The sequence below is a fragment of the Acanthopagrus latus genome, chromosome 5 (genome assembly GCF_904848185.1).
Source record: "Acanthopagrus latus isolate v.2019 chromosome 5, fAcaLat1.1, whole genome shotgun sequence".
NCBI lineage: Eukaryota > Metazoa > Chordata > Actinopteri > Spariformes > Sparidae > Acanthopagrus > Acanthopagrus latus.
This window is the reverse complement of record NC_051043.1, coordinates 7,353,869-7,377,946: the sequence shown is the minus strand read 5'-3', so window position 1 is coordinate 7,377,946 and position 24,078 is coordinate 7,353,869. Positions and strand designations below refer to the sequence as shown.

General features: G+C 41.9%; 1 protein-coding gene across 10 annotated transcripts in view; it reads right to left on the bottom strand.

Moving 5' to 3' along the window:
• Positions 1–43: 43 nt before the first annotated feature.
• The window catches only part of sorbs3 (sorbin and SH3 domain containing 3), a 30,178-nt gene continuing 6,143 nt past the window's right edge, over positions 44–24,078 (bottom strand). For 3 of the 10 annotated variants that reach the window (XM_037097465.1, XM_037097463.1, XM_037097464.1), the window contains exons 2-21: positions 18,449–18,521; positions 17,513–17,701; positions 17,265–17,337; positions 16,420–16,553; positions 16,133–16,196; positions 14,262–14,300; positions 14,086–14,173; positions 12,261–12,369; positions 9,810–9,863; positions 9,524–9,631; positions 8,820–8,875; positions 5,739–5,809; positions 5,067–5,128; positions 4,835–4,881; positions 4,482–4,596; positions 4,264–4,389; positions 3,189–3,734; positions 2,979–3,082; positions 2,772–2,878; positions 44–1,335 (exon numbers count right to left, since the gene is read on the bottom strand). In XM_037097465.1, the coding sequence (XP_036953360.1) occupies positions 1,274–1,335; positions 2,772–2,878; positions 2,979–3,082; positions 3,189–3,734; positions 4,264–4,389; positions 4,482–4,596; positions 4,835–4,881; positions 5,067–5,128; positions 5,739–5,809; positions 8,820–8,875; positions 9,524–9,631; positions 9,810–9,863; positions 12,261–12,369; positions 14,086–14,173; positions 14,262–14,300; positions 16,133–16,196; positions 16,420–16,553; positions 17,265–17,337; positions 17,513–17,701; positions 18,449–18,460 (2,166 nt within the window). In that variant the 5' untranslated portion in view covers positions 18,461–18,521 and the 3' untranslated portion in view covers positions 44–1,273. The remainder of the gene's footprint in view (positions 1,336–2,771; positions 2,879–2,978; positions 3,083–3,188; positions 3,735–4,263; positions 4,390–4,481; positions 4,597–4,834; positions 4,882–5,066; positions 5,129–5,738; positions 5,810–8,819; positions 8,876–9,523; positions 9,632–9,809; positions 9,864–12,260; positions 12,370–14,085; positions 14,174–14,261; positions 14,301–16,132; positions 16,197–16,419; positions 16,554–17,264; positions 17,338–17,512; positions 17,702–18,448; positions 18,522–24,078) is intronic. The other 7 variants (XM_037097473.1, XM_037097470.1, XM_037097468.1 and 4 more) reach the window with 7 other exon arrangements.

Genomic DNA, 24,078 nt, shown 5'->3' with positions numbered 1-24,078 from the left:
TATCTCAAAAGAAGTTTCAAATAAAATGACATGAACACACGGCTACTCAGCATCACTCTGTAAAGTTTAATAGCTTTTTTAAAAAATTGCGTACCATACACATGAGATACATTGTTTTTTATAAGCAAATATATATTATACTTTCAATTTGATAAAAGGTTACAGTCTGTACAATCATCTGTGGCTTCTAATATGATTCTTTTTTACAGTGAAAATCATGAATATATGATATATCAAATAAAACTTCATGATGGGGATTTCTAATTTCGGCTTAGAAACGCCACATTTGTCAAAGGTTACATTAAACATACAGCAAGTGGTTCTGGGAATACTGTCAAAGTGTGAGTGTTAACCCCGTAAGCAGAGAAGACATTATTTAAAAGAGAAGTGTTATTAAAAGGTTAGATTTGGCACATATAGCATTACTTCAAAAACATTAAACGATCGTTCCACTTTTTGCTGTGGAGGAATTAACGTAAATTTAACTTTTACAACACAGAACAGAACATGATCACTTTAGCTATTAACTTTGGCATCATACTCCATGGCTTAAGAGGGACAATTGTTATTTTTTTTAAAAATGCCAAATATTCTCTAAAGATCAACTTACATGCAATAATCATATTTGCTCTTCTGCATAGCGTAGTAAAAGTGCTGTAAACATGTCATGTTTACTTTAAGCACATATCTACAGATGTTCATGTTGTTTCCTCAAACTTGCCCGTGGTGCTTTCAGAGATCTGTAAGATAATCTGAGGAAGACATGCGAAGGAAATGTTAATGCCAGAAAATATGTGCCACCCTTATTAAAAAAAACTCTCTGTGGTGGTTTTTGTGATGGCACCGTGGTCACAAAAAGCTGAATGCAGCATCATACTGTATCAGGGCCTCAGAAGGAACCGTTCAGCTGCTCAGAGGGAAGGAATGCAAATTTCCTGCAGCTGCAAATAGCTGTGGAACCAAACAGCCCATTCTCCGCATCTGAAACAGTATCATCAGCATTCATTCTTTCCTCTCAAGTGGCGTGTGTGAAAACACTCCGCAAGTCTCAGTGGAACACACACATGCACTCATGCAGGGAGGTGAGGTGAGAAACCACACAGTGTCCCTGCCTTCACCTCTGTTCTGGGAAACAAGCAGGTCTGACTCAACCAGATGTAGGAGTGTGGAGGGTAAATGGGAAAAGAAACTCTGGGGTGTCAGAGCAGGATCTGCTGGAAGGAGTGACTGGTGGAGTCCAGGTGGACGTGGGGGCAAGCAGGATGTGGGGAGGTCAAACCGGTGCCACATAATTCCCAGGAAAAGTCCCAAAAGCACGAGTCCGTTCTGACGTACCTAAAGAGAACAGAGCACACGCCGTGGTCACACAACAAAAACTAATACATGGACGAGTCTGAAACTAAAACAACGTGCATTTGACTGAGCAAATACAGGTGCAATGTTTCACGATGTCCACTAGAGGGAGCGCTGACACTGCACAATGTTCTGATACCGATCACTCTGTTAAATACTGTTTTTTATCTATACTGTAGACCAATGATACTCTGCAGTAAAGTACAATTTCTTATTTATAACAAAAATAAATTGATTAATTTCTTTATTTGTTACTTTTCTTGTTGCTGTTTAAATTAATTAGTAAATGTTCCATAATGTCTCTTGGCATATCAGTCCCCACTTTTTGTCCCCACACATGTATATGTCACACTGATAGAGCTTAAATATGCCATTTATTCTTTCTGTTGAAGGATTCATGTTTATGAATCATTCCAACATCTGAATGATTCCATGACAGAAGAGGTGCCAACTATTTTTAGTGTTTCTTCCAAAAGTAACCAGAACATTTCCAACTAAAATGGAGCAGCAGCTAGCAGATGCAGTGAAATATCTAATAAAGATCTCATCACTTTTAATTGGTAATAAGCTAGTCAATTTGTATCAAAATGTAAAACGCTTGTGCATTTTATCTCATAAATATTATTAATGTTTGTTGATTGATTGGCTCCTGGCCTCCTGTCATTGTTGAGAACAGGTAAGACTTCAAGAAGACAGTTTTATCTTTGCTGATTTCCAGATGAAGCGGCCTATCAATGCAATTTTTAATTAAAAAAAAAAAATTCTTAATGCCCCTATGACACCCCACTGGTGGGCAATCTACAGGAGGGTGACAAATTAAAGGTTAAAGGTTCACATGCAAAACAATTGCAGATACATGCAGGAAACACACAAGAAATCACCAAATAATTTCATGAGTATGAAAAGTATGTGAATAGTGGCCCTCGAAGTCACTTAATGTGAATGCAAGGAAAAACCTATTTAAGGTTTCAGAGTGACGTGTTACTCAGTACCATTCACCTAAAACAGCAAATTAGGGAATATCTGTTGGAAGACTGATGTTCTGTCCTTCCAGTAGAGGCACACTTGTGGGTTTTTTTTGTTCCTTTAATTTGTCAACTATCTCTACATGGTGTCATGCTTCAGTAAAAGCACAAAAGAATTAGGATCAAAATATTAAACATTAAACTAAAACGGCATAGTAACTAGTTACTAAGTTGTCAAACGAATGCAGTTGAGAAAAAGAACAGTACTCAGAGCTCTGGACATCACATCTCACCCCAAGATATCTTAATGAGCAAACATCTTGTTTCAAGTGCAGATTTCTTTGTAATAACAAATGCATTTTTTAAAACTTATTTTTGAAATAGCATTTGTTTTTTCAGTGATAACATACAGTGAAGATTTTATTCTTAAAGACAGATCTCTTCCTTTCTTACCTACAAACCAGCCATCGTCACATTTCTCCATCACTTGCACGATGTCTCCTTCTCTGAGCTCCAACTCATCTGAGTTCTGTGGTTTGTAGTTGTAAACAGCTTTGTATCTGGAATAGAAAAAACAAATGGTCCGATGCCACAAATTTACCATGGCTGCAACACTCGGTCTGTGCTGCAACGATGTGAACAACAAATCTGGATATTTACGGTTGGTGTTGCGCCACAGCAGAACCAGGGTTGTTTTTCATTTGCGTGTGTGGCAGGGAGTTAACGTGTGGATTAGGTGGAGCAGCCTGGTTTGGTATTGCACCCTGGAAGAAATAAAAAACCTTGCATCAGACATGGTGAACTGATAGAACTGATAAACAACACTAAAAGCAAAACCGGGGGGGGGGGGGACATGCAGTGAGAGCAGACCTGTGAGGGGTCAGTGTATCTGGGAGTGTTCGCTGTGGTAGCTCCTGCTCTGTGTGCGAACGCTGACGACTGAGTGGAAGGTGAAACAGCTCTAACAGCGGAGCTCTGGTTAGCTGAGTTTGTCCCAGCCCAGTGGCTGTTCTGGATGGTGGGTGAAAGGGTTTTTGGGGAGCTCTGGGGCCACTGACTGGTCGTTTCTTTGGGTGTCTGCGTGGGGGAGCGTGACTGTGAAGCTGGGCTGCCGTAAGGCACAGGTGAGGACGGCTTCAGGGGGGAGTGCTCAGGCTTGGGGCTGAGGGAAGTGGGGGTGTAAGGGGACAGCGGTGATCGCGGGCAGGGTGAGTGGAGTGGACGTCCAGGACTCTGAGGTCCAGGAGAGACAGGCGACATGGGGCCAGGTGAGTAGTCATCCGTGGAGTATTTGGTGCGGGGCATCTTGTTGACCTGGACATAACTGGCGGGGAAGATGCCACTCCGGCTGGTCCCTGAGATCCTCCCCTCTAACCACTTATCGTCAACACGCCGGGTTATATCGATCACCTCACCCTAAGAAACGAAACATGTTGGAAAGTTTGATGTTACACAGACATTAACGTTACATCCAATGACATTTAAATGCTGATGTGTTTCAAGGTGGGGCTCTTACTTTTTGCATATTTTGCATATAGAATAAGGCAATTACCAGCAGATGGTTAGCTTAACTTAGCATACAGACTAGAAACACTCAGACTCAACACATAATTTTTCCAGTTCAGTTCATGTGCAGATCCAGCAACAACATAAGACATTTCAAATTTAGTTCTTTACATTTTCTGCTCAGTGGATTTTGTTACAGAGGCAGGCTAGCTGTTTCCCTAGTTGCCAGTTTTGATGCTAAGATAATCTCAGCAGCTCTATTTAGCTTCCCATTTAGTATTCAAACATGCCAGTGATATCAAACTTTTCATCTCTCTTAAAGAGAATACCACTGTGTTAAGGTGTTTATATTTTCATCCAGAAACTGACGTGTGTGCTCCAATACAAACAGCTACAGAGGCTCAATGTAGAGCGACGGCAGCTCCACTTCAACACTCACCTTACGGAAAGAAAGTTCAACAGGTAGGTCAGCGTTGAAGTTGAACAGAGCCACAGCTTCCCCGTAGTCCAACACCTGCAGGGTGGGGGGCTTTATAGGAGTCGGCTTCTCTGAAGGAGGCAGAATCTATGAAGGACAGCGATAACAGATTCATGTCAGAGGGAATTAGATAACCAGCACGGTCGAACAGTGCCGAGAAGTTACATGAAGATATTCACCTCCACGTAAGTTGTGGGGAAAATGCCAGCTCTGCCGTGATGTTCTCCTTCAAACCAGTTGGCATCGACCTGCCTGTGGATGTAAACGATGTCGCCTTTCTGCAGCGTGAGCTCCCTGAAGGCAGGAAGGCATAAAGATCATGAGACACACTAAAGAAAAATCCATTCAATTTTAGAATCAAGCCACAAGTTCAGACTTCTAAATGAGCGTGTGAAACGAAGAGAATTTGGGTTTTGGATCTGATAATAATGTCTGGTAATGCTACAATGTAATGATTTCTTTTAGAAAATGTAAATGACCCTGCAAGGAAGGAAATGGCATATTTATCACATCAGCTCACGCTGTAACTCACTTGGGTGACTGAGCCTGGAAACTGAACTTGGCACGCGCTGCTTTCATCTGGAAAAACAAACAAATCCTTTAGTGTTTTGGGACAATGTGTGCGAATGCAGTTATTATGTGAACAATTCAGAATGATCCCAGATAACAAATACAAAACAACACAACTTTAACACCGCACAACAAAATGGATTTGTGAAACATTTCCTCGCATTATAGCTGGCAAAAAAGTCACAGATATGTACCTTTTTCTCCTCTTTCTTGGGTGGGTGCTCCATGGTCTCATTTGCAGGGGAAAGACGTTCTACTGTGGAACAAAGTCAGGTCAGGGCAGCATGAGTGGAGTCTGAAACTCTTTCCTTCATCAAATGTTGTTTTGGGAGGTGTTGCTACGAAAAAAGCGATCGCAGTTTGCACAACCACGAGCTCAAGAAGGACTCTGTACTCATATCCAGGAAGAACAATTGAATAAAGCTAATCTTTAATCAGGTCTTCCGAGTTCCACTTCCTATTTTTGTGGGCTTCCTCCCCACCCATCTGCAGGACCCTTCAGAGTCTGTAGGAAAGATCTGCAAAAGCTTTTCATGCTCCCATCAGCCTCGTCTGAAATGCCAAACAGAGCATAAACAGCCGTGGCAAAGCGGGAGAATCATGAGACCTTCGAAATATATTAGATTACCAAACGCTTTCATCAAATACGCGCAGCCTGATTGAGAGAGCCGCCCTCCAGCTTAGAGGGCATGACTTATGGTCGGTTTAAAGTAGATGAAGAAGAGCAGAAAACGATCAGCTTGTGGACAGCGCTGCTAGAAATATAAATTGCTGCGGTACTTATCAAAAGTTTCATGGGAAAATCCCAATGTGCATGTGTGCTGCAGAGCCTAAAAGGGAAGAAAACGCTTGTGTATGTCGTTTACCATATGTGGGAGCAGAGGTCGATGATGTTCCAGCGGGGCGATGGACCGGCTGCCTTGCTGCTGATGAACTGCTGAAAGCAAAGTGAAGAAAATAAAACATTTTTGTGTTTAGAATTCTGTCACTGTGTCTCCTGATCGGGGGAGGGGATTTCTGATGACAATGAAGGCCAGTGAAACACACACACACACACACACACACACACACACACACACACACACACACACACACACACACTCTCCACGAAACAGTGTGTGGGAGGATTTCCTGCATACTAAGTGTACAACACATCTGGTTGCAGCTGCTGGTTTTTTCATACACTGGACGGAGATGACACAAATGATTAGACTAGCTAGAAGGGTGTGCAGATGATACTGTGTGAGTCATGAAGTTTGGAGCTTAAAGGGACAGTCCACCCTCAAATTTATAATATACCATTTTCTAGATTGTTTTGGTGCGAGTCGGCAAGTTTCGGAGATATCAGTCACAGAACTGTCCATCTTCTTTTGAATGCTGGAACTAGATGGCACTCGGCGTATGTACATTTCAAATAATCCTCAGACGTCGTTGTGAGCACTTTCATTCTGCTGAACTGCACCCGACAACCATACCACAGGGCAAAAGGATGTGTGCATCATGATCGAACTAGTCAAAGTTACCGCTCACCTGAGAAGGATGACGTGAAGGGGAACCTATTATGCTTCTTCATTTGTCGTGATACAGGCTCTTGTGTATGAAAAAGGTCTGTAAGGTTAAAAAAGCCCAAAGTCCGAGCCAACAGAAGCTCCTCTCTCCCACAGAAAACACTGCTCCTGAAATGCCTCATCAGTAGTCCTGCCTTTAGTTTCGCGACTTCTTGACATTACACTAGATGACCAGATCTGACATTTGCATAAATATGTGCTTACATTCACAGTAGAAGTGAAGCTAACAGGAAGACGAAAGCACATCGAAGCCAACCGGAGATGCTGTGAGCGGTGCTGGCTCAGGCATGTGTCAGCTGACCAATCAAGAGCAGGGCCTTAATGGAGCTAGAGGGAGCTAAAACAGAGCGATTCAGACAGAGGGGGAGCTGCAGCAGGATGAGAAAAGTGATGTTTGTTTCTTTTTTACATTAAAGTATGTAAACCTGTTCTAGCATTAAATCAAGATACAATTATGAACCTTAAAACGACCTTAATAATAAGTCTCCTTGAATGGTTGCACCCCCTGATCTCACAAGTGAGACCCTTGTCTATGGTGATTTCTATGGGTACACAGCACTATAGGTCTGTATTGGGGGGGACTTTACTGCCCTGAAACTCTATTCACGATCAAATCCATGAGTCTGGTCATTTCTGGACTCAGAATTAATCCAAAAACCCAATGCTTCCTGCCTGGTTTCCTCTAGACTCATCTGCATATTTCCACACTGACACTGTTGTTTTGTATTCCAGTATTTGCAGCTGGATGAACACAGGCAAACAACTTGAAAACCAGTTAAAGACATGCAATTTCTTGATGCCGTATGGTTTGGTTTCACACGTCCTTGGCAGCAAGCTCTTTAAAAATAAAAGCCCCCTTATCCCACTAAGCCAGAGAAGGTCAAACCCCATGAACTCAACTTAGCAAACAACAGCGAGAATCCTCCCAGAAAGCATGACACACATGGTGAGAAATGTGGAATGCTGCCTGCTGTTTGAAGTAACAAATACTGTACTTGTGCGGCTTGTTAAAGTTCAACAGCTTCCTAAAAGAATCCAGCACAGAGAGTCACCTGATCAACAAACAGAGAAGGTACCCCGCAAAGAATTAATGATTGCGCCATCCAATCACAGTGCTCGGTTGCTTAAAACAGCAGGAAGCAGCGGGCAGTTACTCCCACTTGATGAAGCAATATCAAAGAGGATTAAGGAGGTCTGTTGCATGCGGATTGACCCAGACATCTCCAGTAACCTGCCCTGCGTGAATACACAATACAAATAACATCACTCATCACCTTTACTAACTTTATTTACATTTAGTTGTCTATTCTACACTGTTACAACTCTGTACAAAAATTTAAAGAAGTGCCAGGAAAACAGTGAAGGAATGTAACTAAGTACATTTACTCAAGTACTGTATTTAAATGTTGAGGTACTTTACTTGAGTATTTCCATTTTGTGCTACTTCAGTTTCCACTCCACTGCAGGTCAGCACTGTACTTTTTACTCCCGTACTAATTACCACACAGTGCATCAGATCCAAATGAGCACATTTAGAATATATATTTTTTTTTATCAGCAATTGGATTAACACAACACTGATGCCACTAATCAGGACAATGCTGACTACTACATACTCAATATATGTACTATTTACTTTTACTAGTAATTTTGATACTTAGGTACATTTACCGATGGCATTTTTAAGACTTTTAATTTCATAATATTTGTTTCACTTCACAGTCATTGTAATAATTCAAAAAAGTAACTCATTACATTTACTCAGATACAGTACCATGGACAATTTTGAGGTAGCTGTACCTCAAGTGAGTATTTTCATTTTCTGCTACTCTAGACATCCACTCCACTAAAATTTGGAGCCAGTCCACAAGATTAATTTGATTACTTTAGTGAGTAGATACTTTGCAGCTTGCACAGTAGCACATTCTTTTAAATCAATTAATCGGCAATCGGATTTTAAAAAAAACCAAAACAAAACAAGACACTGATTTTGACCATCAGAAATGTAAATAACATGTAAATGTATGTATAGTTTGCTTTTACACGTATTTTTGATGCTTATGGTCGGACACTTTTAGACTCATATGGGTGGGTTTCACTTTTACCAAAGTAATATTTTACACAATACTGTTACTTTTATTTAAATATTACTTTTGGGTACTTGTTACAACACTGGTCAGCACTGGAAGCCTCGATACTGCTTCGTCATGTAATGTAACATAGATTTACATTCAGTATCAGGCTGAAAAAACACCTCAAGTTAGTCTTTTCAGTCTTTCTCTTGTAGAGAAATGCTGATAATTGATTAAAATGTGGTTAAAAGGTCTGTAAAGATGTAAATATAACCTGCTCATGTGTGTCAGTAATGTTGTCACTGACCTGTAGTGTGTGGTCCCGGTCTGTGGAGCGGTCACTGGATCCCGGCCTCTGGCCTCCTGAAAGCAGAGTGAACATTAAACACAGTTTGTTCCCTGCAGCCTCACAGCTCCGAGGAAATCTCACAACAACTCAGACAAAGTAGAGGTGCTGACCACTCCCAGAGGAGCAAGAAATCCCCTGGGTCCTATCCTCCTCAGGCTAGAAAAACAACACCGCTCATGATGTGTCTGAGCTGTCTGTGATTTCAGCCAGATCAGAAGCAGATTAAATCACACAGGAATCGGGAACAGCATGGCAATCAGTGACAGTTTTTGGCAGGCTTACATCGAAGTGTCTTTCTAAGACAAGCACTGTGGGACTGCAGAGGGAAGCTCTAAACAACATGATCAAAAAATGTGATTTAAAGGAAATATGATTGCAAAAGTTTTTTTTGTTTTTTTTGGCAGCCAAATTTGAGGGACTTGCAGGCAGGTGATTGACAGTGCAGATCAATCCAAGTGCAGGGCAGGCAGGCGATTCAGGAGCTCTCATCCAGGTCACAGAGGAAAAACAACAGGCGCGGTCAAAGCTAGCAAGCAGGGAGGGTCTGGCTGCCTTCACTCAGAGGCGGGGGAGTGAGGGTGGGGGTGAGGGTGAGGATTCTGCTAAGATTGTGGGGGAGGAGGGATGCTTCAACAGAGAGAGTCAGGAGGGGGGCTCAGTACCTCACCCCGGCCTCGATGCTGCTTCTTCTGGGAAAGTCTCCTCTCCAGGCCCTGGATCTCCGAGTCCAGCTCAGCCTCAAAACGACTCAGCTCAGAGACCAGACTGGCCTGGTCGAGCCGACCAATGGTGGAGTTGGAAGGGGAAAATTAAAACACTAATACAGTCTGCTGAAAGAATGTGACTTTTGGGGCTAATTGTGACCCTTTTCAATGACTGATAGGATGAAACCTGGACAGAGTGGATTGCAGAAATGGCAGAAATCTAAATTCTGTCAAAGCAACTCACCTCAATAGACGGGGACTTTGGTTTCTCCAGCTGTTTCCTCGGAGCTAAATGAGCCTAAAGAAAAAGCAGAGAGAGAAACATCATCGAACAGAAGTCTCTAGACATGCTGGGGCTGCAAAAAAAAAGTTCATTCCATAACAAGTGGTTGAATGTAACTTAGGAGAAATGTGTTTTATGACCATAATTATGTTTGGTTTATCTGTGCTCACACAGTGCATCTGCCCAACTAAAGTTGTTTTGATTGAACTGTCTGAAAGTATTTGACACACAGAAATCCTGAGGCCAGAAAAAAACATTATTCAGGGATTTTGGTTGGTTTCTGGGTGTCTGGGGAAATAATGAAGCTGTCATATACAGTCAGGGTTATAGGGACATGCTGTAAAAGACATTTATGTCCTGGGCATGTAGCAGTATAATCTATGTTGTGTATTATTATACTGATGTTCTTTAACATGCTTTGTTCCAATCAAATTAAAAATAAATACAATACGTAAGAATTTGCCACCTGTCAAAGGTCTCCACAAACAACTGGGAGCAGTGGCTGTTAGCCAGTCACTTCGGTTGGCCGTGTAGCTATTGGCCCTAAGACCAGCTCTGGACTGGGGCTAAAACAACAGCTTTAACCAAGACGGACGGAGGCTAGTTTGACAAGAGGGAATACTCTGCCAAGGTGACTTCAACCAGGACAGGAGCATCAAGAAGTGTTAGAGACGCAAGAGCGAGGTTGTCGGCAGCAGTGGGGTAAAGCAGTGTCTAAGAAATAAGTTAGCAATTAGCATTTAAGTCTGTCTTAGCTCAGTAAAAGAGAGGAACTTGAATTTGGTAGGTGTACGCTTTTATTTTTCTCCTTAGTAGACATGGGTGTAAAAATATTTCCTTTTTTATTGGAATTTAGAAATGTTTTGAACAAAACTTCTTTCAGAAATGTTGCATACTTTAACAGTTTTTTGAAGGTGTGTTAAGGAGTTAAGAGGGATGTGGACCAACAGTCTTCTGCAAAAAGCTTGTTGGAGTGTTCGGGTATGCATCTTTTCATGGAAACAAATACAAATACATACTTAAATATAAGACAATATATATCTTATAAGAACTGGATTTTATGCACTGCGGTGGATGGAAAGGTACTTTCAACTGCAGATATTGAAGGAATTAAAAGTTGCGGGTCTTAAATACCTTAATTATCCTACTATTACAAGGTAAAAAAAAAAGAAGAAGAAGAAGTAGAAGAAACTGAATAGAGATTTCAAAATGGAGAGAAGCCAATATGCTAATAACAGGTTGTCAAACCACATTTGGATACAAGCTGGATGTTAAGATGCCAGCAGACGTATAATGAAACACCCACATATTTCTTTTGTTCGTATTATACAGAACTTGATTAAATGAGCAGCCCAGTAAAACGTTCACCTTTCTTTACAAAGATTTAACTCTAAGTGAGCAGCTGATTATATCGAGCATTACTTTAAAAGGCTCTGCTGGCAAGAACTACAGACCCTCTGCTCCATTTTCAGGTTTTTTCCCTAAAACCTTGGCTGAATGCGTGTCTCTGAACGCCAAGGCCTTCCCCTCAGCTGGGAGTCATCCTCACTACAATCACAGACTGTAATGTCACTGCGAAGCAGCACAACACCTGATATGGTCTGCGCGCTGGTTTTTCTAACCGCTGTCCAGGGGATAGAACATAGGCTGCTGTCATAAAGAGGAAATTAAATAAGTCTCCATGCCGTGAGCCATTATGCACCACAAGAGGTTAACACCATTTAATACGGATCACAAGACACCTCAGCTCTCGTGGGGGAGTGGAAACAAAGATTCCTTTTCTTTACGGGCACAGACACAAGGGCACAATATGCACCAGATCTGGGACATTGTTGCAAGAGCTCTGGGATTTAATCTCAAAGACACACACAAACGCCTGCATGTTCAAGTACAAAGGCTGCTGGACAGTGCAGATTACACTGGACAATAAAGGACAACCCACAGAGGATAATAAATATGAGTCAACCTGTCAGTGACGTTCAGCACAATACCTGAGCGGAACACCAAAGTAAATACTCAGATTGTGTCCTTTCTTGTCCGAAAATCTAAATGAATGAAAGCTGGAGGCCTACTGGATCCTCTGAATAAAAGAAGAAGGGAGCACATCTGGCGGTTAGCAGCAGGTACACTCTTATCTGTACTGACCAAAACAACAAGTTACCTCGCGTGAGAAGATGAAATACGAGAATTAAGTCTATAATCCTTAAAGAAAAGGCGCCCTTCCTCAAACCTGTTCCTGAGCCCCCGCACAGGGAAAACAGCGCGATTCTATTCAAAGAACTGCAGTGACTACAGCCAACAACAATGCTGGTGAAATCTACAGGTTAAGGATCTATACAGAAACACCTCTGTGATGCAATCAGAGTGATATCACATCCTATTTTTGTGCTATGACAGCATGTGAGGTCGTACCTGGCTGCGGCTCTCTGAGGCGGCGCTCTTTCCAGGCTCAAAGTCGAATATGCTCTTCGGCTGAGGGTGCTGCTTTCCCGGGTCTGACAGCTTATCTACATCCTCACTCCTGAAACATAACACCGCAGCACACACACAGACGTAGACACACACACACACACACACCATGGACAGCAACTTAATCATGGCTTCATTGTGAGTGCCTGTAGCAACAAATCCAAACTTGTCCGTCCCTCAAGTTTCCCTCCACTGCTCTTGGCCTGAGATTTAGTTGGAATTCACATGAGACGTCAGCTGTGTGTTTATCTGATGTCGGGGATAAATTCATGATGGTGTCGCTGAGAAAACCAGCACATACCTAAACATCAGCATACTATTAAATCTTCTATGACAAACACATGTAAACATTGTGATGCATGGATCTGTCAAATGTGTGGGACAATCTCTATCTCTCTAAACATTTGCACGCAAATGAAAACCAAAATTAAGTGGTGCAGAAATTAGCCCTGAAATGGAAATAAATTTGCATTTTTGCACTTCCTGTTCCCACGTCTCAAAGTCAACTTGTCTTGAATAAGTTCTGCGGTTAACAAAGGCTTTAGAGTTTTTTTAGGTTTTATTCTACAACATAAAAAAATATCAGTAATTACCCAACTTGTGAATTTGAAAGTGTTTACGCATCTTTAAAAGGGTAGCCGAAAAAGGCAAGTGGCTAGATGAGACTACAGAGGTCATTACACTGAACATGGAGGCTCATCTACTCACTGCTCTGCACTACTTTATATCATCTACTCACTACCCTACAGGCAGACTTTGGATGCTTCTAACTCCAGCTTTCCAACCTGGTGGATTGATGGATGTATAGTCAGGTGTGTGTAATAAAGTGTAGAAGAAGGCTTAGTGGTGGTGACATTGAAGTCTTGCTACTAGGATGTAGTTTGTTTTAAGCCACAGGCTCGCTTTCAGATTCTGCCGATTGCATTCATGCATCAGAAATCATAAAAGTGGTGATCGAGATTAACAGAAGACGCAAGTGTCATGAACCTGTGTTTGCCACAGAGCTTTTTTTCTGCGATAATCCAATTGAAAAGATCTGGTTGAGGGAACCAGGGCCATGCTAACCTCAGAGTAAGTCTACAGAAACACAAAATCCCTGCCGCTCTCGATTGGTCAAAGGTTGGTGAACTAAAGAGATGCTTATTTGCTTGCCGAGAGTTGGAGGACAAGATCGACACAGATGTTCTATCTGTCTGCTAAACATGAAGCTAGCCAGGAGACAGTTATCTTAGCACAAAGACTGGAGACAGGTAGAATCAGACAGTCTGCCTCTGTTCGAAGGTAACAAAAAAACACCAAGCAGATCCTCTAAAGCTCACAAATGAACACATAATATCTCACTTATCTAATTATTTTTGTCACCGTGAGGTTGCCATGTACTCGAGAAGAAGCCAGGCTAGTTGATTCCACTGTTTCCAGTCTTTTTGCTAGGCTAGGCTAACAGGCTGTAGTTACATATTTTCACACTTTCAGAGTACAGTGGCAGGAGCAATATCAATATAAATTTTTGGCAAGAAAGTCAGTCAGTATATCTTCAATAAGATCAAGTCTGAGATCTGCCTCCGGGCCTTGCTGTGTGCATGTGAAGACCCAGAGGTTAATTAAGTTACCTCAGTGGAAAAGATGCAGCTGAGGTTGACTCAAGATTTTATTAAATTGCCCAGTGGTGCGAAAGTGAGTGATTGATAGTCTGTCTGTTTATATGTGATGTGATTGATGTTGTGTGTTGCGTGCTATGCTCAGTTACATCAAACCAGGATCAACTCACCAGTCTGGCAGAGCACCATAAGGTGTTAGCCTGAAGAGATTCTTGTCCGCTTCATTACTTTCTTCGCTGTTGGCAGATAACTGGAGCCCTGCAGATCAGTGGATCAGAGCAGATCAGTCTTAAAATAAATAAATACTGCACAGGACAGCAACGTGGACTCCGGTGGATTCACTTACGTTCGGCTGACCACCGCTCTGAATCCTCCAGCTCAGGTTCTGACAAACAAGGACAAAAAAAGATTTGAAAAGATTTATTTGCACTTCAAATACTGGAGTACTTTATATCAACACATTCAAATTAAATATGACACTTTTACATTTCTTCTGGATCTTTCTTACAGTGAGACCTAATTGGACTGCATTTTTATTGCGCTGTTGCAGTCTTGCCAACCACTCAAAAGGACCTTACCTCTTCACACACACTCATGCGCTGGTGACAGAGGTTACCATGCAAGGTGCCAACAATAACAAACAGCCATCATGAGCTATTTGAGGTTCAGTATCTTGCAGTATCTTACTACAATTTGATTATTTTTATGAATGTGTTAATTAGAGCCTGAATGATACATCTGACGACCAGTATTACCGGCCGATATTAGCCTGTTGCTGATGTGTTGGATATGTGCAGATATGAAGACAATTTTTGTTAGATAGAACAAAGTGGAAAAATATGTTTGAAGTCATTTCTAATCATTAAATTCCCTGTGCAGTTTCTTGTTTCAGGGGAATATTGGACTATTAAGAGTTTTTCTTGAACTGTTTGATAACCATATTTGCAGGATAGTTGCAAAAAGGTCTGTGTTTCTGTATATATTCTATGTATACAAGAAAATCAGCCAGCGTATCGATATCAGATTTTTCTTATTCCCTTACAAGGCATGGTAGCAGCAGTAAAAGCCTGAACAGACTGATCTGCAAGGCCAGTGACATTGCGGTGGTGTCAGAGAGAAAGATACTGTCCAAGTTGCATGTCATCTTGGACAATGGCTCCCATCCACTCCATGATGTGGTGGTCAGCCACAGGAGTACATTCAGTGCTAGACTGATCCCAACAAGATGCACCACAGAGCGCCACAGGAAATCATTCCTGCCTGCGGCCATCAAACTGTTCAACTCCTCGCTCTGAGTGTCAGACACTCTGAGTCAGTAGCAAAACTCTGGATGCTTCGTTTCTCTCTTCTGTATTTTGTATTGAGTTGGCAAACCAAATGACGTGTAATAATTACAACAAATAATGTGCAATAACCCATATTTCAACTGTAGCATTATTTATTGCACTATAAATATAGATATATTTCTAGTAGAACATGTACATTTATTATATTTTTATGCAATGTTTATTTTTCTACATATTTTCTAAGGGTTTCCAATGGGACGAGCTGTAACACAAGCAATTTCCCCTCAGGGATCAATAAAGTATTTCTGATTCTGATTCTGATTAATAGCGGTATCAACTTTGGCCCCAAAAGTCCAGCATTGGTCAGGAACTAGTCCTAATGTACGAGGAGTCGTTTAGTGTCACACTTGGACGAGGTAGGGCTAATTTTAACTACTTTAGATAGAGTTTGAACTCTACAGAAAGAAATCCTGTCTTTGCACCAGCAGAGATCATCAGTAGCATCTCAGAGGGCTGCATTCTGACAGTGCTCCTCCAGGACTGTTTAAGAAGAAAAATCCCCTTCAGCGAGTTGGAAATAGTCGTCCAAAACAAAACTGATCCAAAGCAATCCAGTGAAACCACCACAGTGCTGTGATGGTGCCATTACCCACACAAATAACAGGGAATGTGATTCTATTACGCAACGTGTAATAGAGACAAATGAACAGCTAGATTGAGGAGGGGCTGAGATAAGAACCTGGATTGTTGTGAGAGCTAACAAGCAGAAATGACATAAGACTTAGGGGCTCTTTCATCATGTCTTATTTTGCCTCAGCAGTAATCTGTTTGCTGGATCGGCTCTGGAGTACCTGACATTGACAGAGAGGAATTCTCTCCGGTGTGTGTGTGTGTGAGAAGAAGAGGAGGAGGAGGAGTGTACAGTACATACCCTCTGGCTTCTTGTGAATCTGTCTGAACATGCTCTTGTACCAGTCTCTGGGCTTGTTCACACTCTGGTATAAGAGAAGAAGGGAGGGTGCAAAAGATAAACAACTCTAGAGAAATGAGACTGTGAGAAGTATGGCACATAACAACGTCAGCTACAGTGGAGTGTGCAGATGTGGAAATTCTCATCCATGCGCGAAATAAATCCACACATGAAAACATACATTTCCTTGCGATATTTTTGTAAGGTGTGCGCACTTTTGAAAAGCACAATCAGTGTCTCGGTCTTACCGATCTGGAGGCAATGGGCATGCCCGTTTCATCAACTGGACCAATTCCTGAGAACTTGATGAGCCTCTCCTCCCTGGTGGGGGTCCAGCTGCGTGGTAAAGTGGAGGAGCTCTGGACGCCATTGGACAGCCCGCCTGAGTTACAGCCGCCACAATAATATTTCAGTGATTATTTCATTTCGATTAATTGTCAATTTTAGGTGAAGCATACAGCCTGTGAATGCCTCACACTGTAGAGAAGTCCAAGCTATTGTGTGACATTTTAACTGAATTTTCAAGTGAATTTACGGTTTACACTTCAACTGCTTTCATCGCTACAGTTGAAATTTGTTTGATTGGTTACATGTCATCTGATATTTTGGCCCCATTCATCTCTTTTCTTTGAAACTGCTGTCAATGCTAACACTTCAACTAACACTTTCAGTCCTTTCAGAACACTTGTTTAACTCTTCTTATTGTTCATTCATATCATACACAACTTACTGGCACTGCTTTCAGTGCCTACACTTCAACTGACACCATCTTCTTCAGGTGAACGATATTACCAGTGAGCAGCATTGTTCAATAAAGGCCATTAAATGAAATATTTATGAACATTTATACTGATATGAACAGCCAATAAGATGGTGTTTTACTTCGGTATCAGTATCATCATCTGCAATTGGCCCAAATTAGCAGCCAAATATTCTAGATCTGCAAAAATCCACAACTGTGCATTCCTTATGGATTTCTTTTCTGGACGTCCACTTCAACGGATACTTCCAACTCTATTAATCACTTGGAGCTCAATGGATATTTTAACTATTTAAAATCTCATCACTTTTGTTTTAAAGAAAATGAACTTACCATGTGTTTGTGAGGGACCATAATAAGATCCAAAGCTGAGGGCTGTTGGTCCACTTCCATTCACTTCTGTTACCTTGAGAGAGGCAAAGTTATTGTCAGTAACTGACATCTGGAACACTGATGGGTTCAAAACATGACCCTGGCTGAATGTATAGCCTGTGATGCATCATTATTCCACAGGGAGGAGCACTTGTTTACTGAATTCCTCATTGTTATTAACAAGGCCTCCAGGACATCACTGTGCATACCTTGAACTCTCCATATGGCTGCCTTGTGGAGCGAAAAGGACTCAGAGGAGGTGTGGGAAGTCCAGGGGAGATGACAACCTCATGGGTCAGCTCTGGAGACGTTAGGATCTGCTGACCTGAGGAACCATCAGGCTCCCCAGAGAAGATGATCCGGGAGCCATTCTGATCCCCGACCACGTCCGCACGTTGCTATACATAGAGGAAATGAGAAATATGGATGAACATAACAATGTCTGAACTTTGCTCCTGTCATGTCCTCCTGTTGGCTCTGGGCAAACACCGCTCTCTATGGGAGGTCATGTGAACTTGTTAGTGGCAGAGCTATTCTCCAGAGAATAACTGGCCTCTGTGGGGGAGCCTGTGATGAAAAGGCCCCTAATTTATTTAAAGCAGGACCAGTGGGAAGTGGTGTTCCACCCACTTCATCATCTCTCTTGCCACGACTGCAGAAAGGCCTCATTCAAGGTGCAGAGTGGGGGCACTGAAACAGGAGAGGACCATTATGAGCCCATTAACTCCCTATTCACCCGGCCTTTCTATTCTCCAGCCAGGGGGGAGGAGCCGGGACCAGAGAGGTTGGGAAGGGGCCGTCGATGTCAACCTCAAAGTCCAGCAGGGCCAGCACCGATCTTGTGGTCTCCATAGTGATCTCGTTACTCCCCCCACCCACCCATGGCGACCAGTTTAGCTCTTCTATTGGAGCACTATGTATGTGAGTCAGGTGCTTTGGTCCTCTCTGTGTGGCTGCTGGGGGTCATGGGAAAGCCCCTGTGCCTCGTGGTAACGATAGAACTGTTATCTGCACCAAAGGCATGTTGTTGTGACACTGGACTGAACTGATTTGTGAGACACTCATGAGTGTTTCCTGGACTGTTTTTTTTTTTTTTTCCTCTGGATTGAATGTTCTTATTCACCATGATTAGAAAATGACTTTACCTGAGACTGCATGGGATCTGTTTTTGCCCTTGTGTGACAGATATCAAATTCTTGCGCCCAACATCAAAAGTATCTGCAAAGACACAAAAATGCATTTTTAGTTGAAATGACACCTCTTTCATTTCCATTATAATATTATCCAGAGTTGCAAAATCATGAATATTGACTAAGCTGTTCAGCACCTTCACGATAGAGCAAGAAAGACCAAGATGTTATTTTTTTTATTTGTGTTTTGGGCATTTTTTTGTGTCTCGCTTCATTTCTATCGTTTACTTGCTCTGCCTCAAGAGTATTAGATTATACAACACAAGATTACACAATGAAATTATAGTTGTAGCCCTTTTTTGCTATTAAAATGAAACTAACTTAAGGAGAAAATTGGCTTTACAAGGACTTTGTTGCTCAAAGTCCAAACTGAATGAGAAAATACTTTCATGGCATAAAAGTTACAAAAATATTTCTTTTTTTTATTTATCTGACATGTCTAATCAGTGTTTGTGAATATAATCTGCAGTATCTCTTTTACAATCAGTCTTGCAGGGTGCCATTTTTAACCCTTTGAGTCATTTGTTGTAAAAGCCTCTCTGTCATAAATCACAGTTTACACCCAGGCAGCTTTGACATCTGTTCCATTATCCCATCCCTGTTGTATCCTGAAGAGGGAAAGTTACCGTCACCGCTTTTCCATGTTACAAAGGGAAAAACCCACCCAAAACAATATAAGTGACTCACATGCCCGCCTCATTTTTTCCCAGTCATATAATGCTGTAACAAGCTGAACTTGGGGGGCGGGGGGGGCTGGATGACGGAGAGGCTGGCTACTGAAAGCAGAGAACAGCTCCTAATCAATTGCACCTCCGAAAAACAGATTAGGCCCACTGCTGTTTGGACATCAAAGACAGGGGGAAAATGAGGGGGAGGCCATTTCCGATCCTGCATGAGGCAGCCACTTCTCATCTACAGGGGCTAAATGGCCCATAATAACAGTGTTGGTATAGAAAGCAGAGCCACCACACCAGCCCATGTGCAAGTCTTTGTGCACATGAACTGCAGTGAAAACTGCTCTTGGTCTCATGTTGGGAAAACGCATCAGTTGTAGAAGTAAACAATAGGGTTAATATAAGGATTGGGCTATTTTGTCGTGGTGCAAACTATGGCTTTGTAGCTTGGCAAGAAAGTGTGGGCCAGGCTACTACAGGCAGAGGGCTGCCCAATTCAATTTGCACTGATGAGTTTTCCATGTGGCATTTGCAGCTGAGCATTAGAGTCTATAATCATTGTGGTCAAGACCAAGAAAAACTGAACGCACTCTGTGTCTCTGTGCACAAGGGTAGGAGGCTACAGCAGAGATAGAATCAATGCTCCAGTCTCCAGACGATGTCACTCCATCTGAGTCATCATCTCCCAATAAACCGCGTTACATAACGGGAAAAAAATGGGAACCGGAGGATTGTGTCTGCAACAATACCATTACTGCTCAGGCATAACAGATGACCTATCACCGCCCAACGCAATCACAGCCAGCTGATTATCCGTCTAACAACAGGAAACACTGCAAACAAACCACATGTACAAATAATGGCTTAACATAATCCAATTTACAATGTGTTCGACATGCTGGTACTCATTTACACCAGACCTTTCCTCAGCAGACTGCCATTCACTTTAAAGGGCACATCACAGTGATGAACAAATAACTACATGAGTCATTTATTGGCATTTTCAACAAGAACCATTTACACAAAGGCTTGTATGATACAGAAATTCTGAAGAGGAAACAAAGGAGCTTCTTTTTCACCTCCACACTGCTGCCAGTCATGTATCAACAGCAGCTGCTGCAGTTCAACATCTCTGCCTTGTGTTTCCATGCCCATGCATTTAATCATGTGTATGGTTACAGAAAATACTTCCAAACACTTCCATAATGTTGATGGACTCACAAGGCACAGGTCTAATAAAACAGAAAGGTTAGAATCAAAGCAGCAGAGACTGTGTTATCATCACTTTTTAGTCTCGAGTATGAAACAAGAAAACATTGGGATCCTACATTTCCCATAGTGCAATATGATTGCACTTTTTCCTCCCTCAAAAAAATCTACTTTTTTCAAACTCCTACAGTTCATAGCATCTTTGATAGATGTTTAATCAGCAGGCTTTAATGACTAGGAGTCAAAAGCAGCTCCAGAAATATAGAGTAACCGACTACTGCCCTGCTTGGCTGGAGCTACTCTGAATTACCAAATGTAGGCTGTTGGTATGAACTATGTCACCAGGCGCCCTATTCACCCCTTCCTGTCTGCTACTGTTTTCAAAAACCAAAAACATGAAACTACATCAACCACCTGCAACTGGTTATTTACTCTAACACTAAATGCCAGCGGGCAGAGGGTTTTTCCGTCCTATACCAATGAGAATTGGTGCAGACACAGTGCTGTGGAGTTAGGTCTGGCTATGCAAGACAAGGCTGTGCTTAGTTACCGTCAGCAAATTAGCGCTGCTTGCCCTAAGCCATGAAGTTAGTATCCCTAGAATTTGCCTGGGCCAAGACCTTGGATCACACAGGAAGTCTCCGGGGCCAACAGGGCTCCGCTAAGCCGAGCTCAGCCCAGTGAACATGGCTGGACAGCAGACTAGGGGCCAGCCCAAAAAAGGTCAGTTTGACGATGTTGGACACAGTATGGAGGCTATTTACAGTGGCTTTGTCCACACCTCAGGGTGAATTGAGGATTTATTTTGACCAAGACAGAGGTGACAATGGAAAGACAATCTGAGATGGTTTTGGTGAGTTTTATTTCCTTCGAGTCAAGTTTGAACAAAAGGGTGTTTTACAGTGAGTTAAGAGGACATTTAATCTCATCTTAGCTCAACACAATTTTCATTCATGGTAAAAGAGATACATTTTCTGACTGTTCAGACTATCTCTGCTTGAGGCACAAACTGTTATTTCAAGAGAAGATGGGCCAGGGATGGCTAGCCTGCTAACTTCAGTAGAGATCTCTGCATTTGAAGCATAATCAGCTTTGTCTATCAAATAAGACATGATAAGTATTTTAAAAAGATAATATTTCTAGATTAAATGATGTGTAGCTACAACCTATTTGTGTTTCCAGCGCTGCCAGGGTTTTCCTTAGCACCATATAGCTGTTAGGAAGATATTTAGTGCTGTTCATTAAATAGAGATTCATGCAGTGTAAGCAAGGCTGTAACAACAAGAACTTGACCCTCATTATTCCCTGTGGGACAGAAATGTTGTTCTCATGTAAACATAGATATAATATACATAATACAAAAAAATACATAAATAATATAAATCTATTATGCTTTACATTATTAGAGTTATGGACCACTTTTTGTTTTCACTACATTAATATTGAGTTGACATTTGAACTGTTACCACTCAGAGAGGCTAACAAACTGAAAAGCTCTGCTTCATCCTCCTGATGAGTAAGCTCATGTCATAACACTGCCTCTGTGTCTCATTTCCTTGGGGAGGTTAATCCAACAGAGAAATCCTCCAGCAGCGCACGCATTCCCCCTTTGAGAGCACCAAACACAATCCTACCTAATAAGGAAAAATCAGGGTCGATATCTAGCAAGAAAATCCCTGTCCAGAAGTCTGGCTCTCTCTGGGTTTGCTCCGAACGCCCAGAGCATTCTTATGTAATTACTGAGACTCAACAGCAGAGGAAGCGTTAAGTTTTACATGGAGACTGGGATTTTAGAGCTGGTGGTGTGTAAAGGCCTTGATGCTATCTTTCTGAAATACATAAACTTTATAGCCCATGTATTTACAATTTAAACCCCTGCTAGGTCAGAGGTTCATTATCACCACTAGATCAGTTTCATGATGGAAGGAAAAACATTGCCGTAAAAGGCCCATTCTTATCATCACTGAGGATGAGATGATGTCCACTTCAGACTTTCAAAACATGCAGCATCCTAAAACTCCGAACTAAAAGCCAGAAGCGTGTTCTATGTTGCTTTCGACGAATGTTTTACATTTAGTCCATCACAGGGTAACTGAGGACGCTGAAAATGAGAATCAGGGGATTTTAGTATGGAAATCTCTGCCTCTGTCCCCAGGAAACTCATCCGGCCTCTCGAGCACTGAGCCAGATGTTAAACTCTGGAAACTGATCCATGGAACAGAAGTCTAGCAACTCCATCATCACCATCAAATTAAAGGGACAGATCACCCCAAAATTAAAAGCACTTTTTTTTTCTCTTGTGATATTTATCCATGAACATTGTTTTGGTATGAGTTTGGATATATTGGCCATATGATGTCAGCCAAAAATACATTTGAGAAAATATCACAGCAATATCTCTTTCCCAAAATCATGAGACATTACCAAGAAAATCCACAGACCTTGTTGTGAGCGGTTTCATGGTGGAAGTATTTTCTTTCTACTCAACTACAGTCGCCAACCGCATCACTGCACAGAAGGAACAGTCTATCTGTAGAACCTTTAAACTCTCCTTTTTGGAAGCTAACATAGCTGAAGCTAGCATTAGCTGCTGCTCTAATGATGCTGTTGGGATCATTGCCAGAGTTCGCTTAAACTTTAGAAACAGTAAAGCTAAATAGTTTACACTTTAACGTGTAAACTTGTCAGTTATCACACCAAGTTAATGTCAATTTAAACCATTTGATGTGTTTTACTGTTTAAAAGTTAGCTCACAGTACGGAGGGGGACAGTTCAGTGAGCAAGGTTTCTCAAATATCCTCAGAGTTCCTTCAGGTTCTCCTGATTCTAACCATGTATGAGAGACCCATGTGCATGACAGCACGGAACATTATTGGTGTCTTCCTCAGCTGAGCTGTAACATTAGCTGGCTTAGTTAGCTAGCCTGTTGTCCATGAGTAGATGCACACTTCCTCCTCCATGATAAAGTGGTTGCCAGGTGTAGTTTAGTAGAAAGAAAGTAGTCCCTACATGAAACTGCTCACAACAAGGTCTGTGGATTATATTTGGTCATCTAGTCTTTTGCCATCTAGTTCGATTGTATTGCAGAGTACAGACATCCACAAAACAATCTAGATAAAGAGGTAAGAGGGAAAAAACGTATGTTTTAAAAGTATCCTGGGGTGAACTGTCCCTTTGAATATTTGGTACATTGTAAAAAAATTAAATAAGGGATTTTCTGTTCTCCTTTTTTACCCATTAGGAGCGGATGAGGAACTAGACTTTTATCTGAAGTTGCTGAGCCAGAGCAGACCTACTCAGCAGCTACAAGGTCACTGAACTTCACCACACCCCTGTGATTCCTGTGAATCACAATGGGAGGTTTCCACAACCAGGAATAGCAACATAGACATGCAAAAAAACATCCCAATATTGGCAAACCTTAGAAATGTGTGAAGAGATAAAACAATTCACCCCACAGTTCTCATTCATATAACTGATGACAGAACTGGCTATGAGGTCATTATTCCTCAACATTCATTAGTCATCACATTTGCCTCTTCCATAGAAGGATGCAACCAGGTTTCTCTGAACAGACCCTGACCCATGCTGACCTCCTTCTTCACAGCATGCAGAGCTTCTTACATTGTTCTCGCTGAGAACAGGGCTGTCAAGGTGACCACACATACCCTAATGAATAACCGTCACAGTGTTGACCCATGA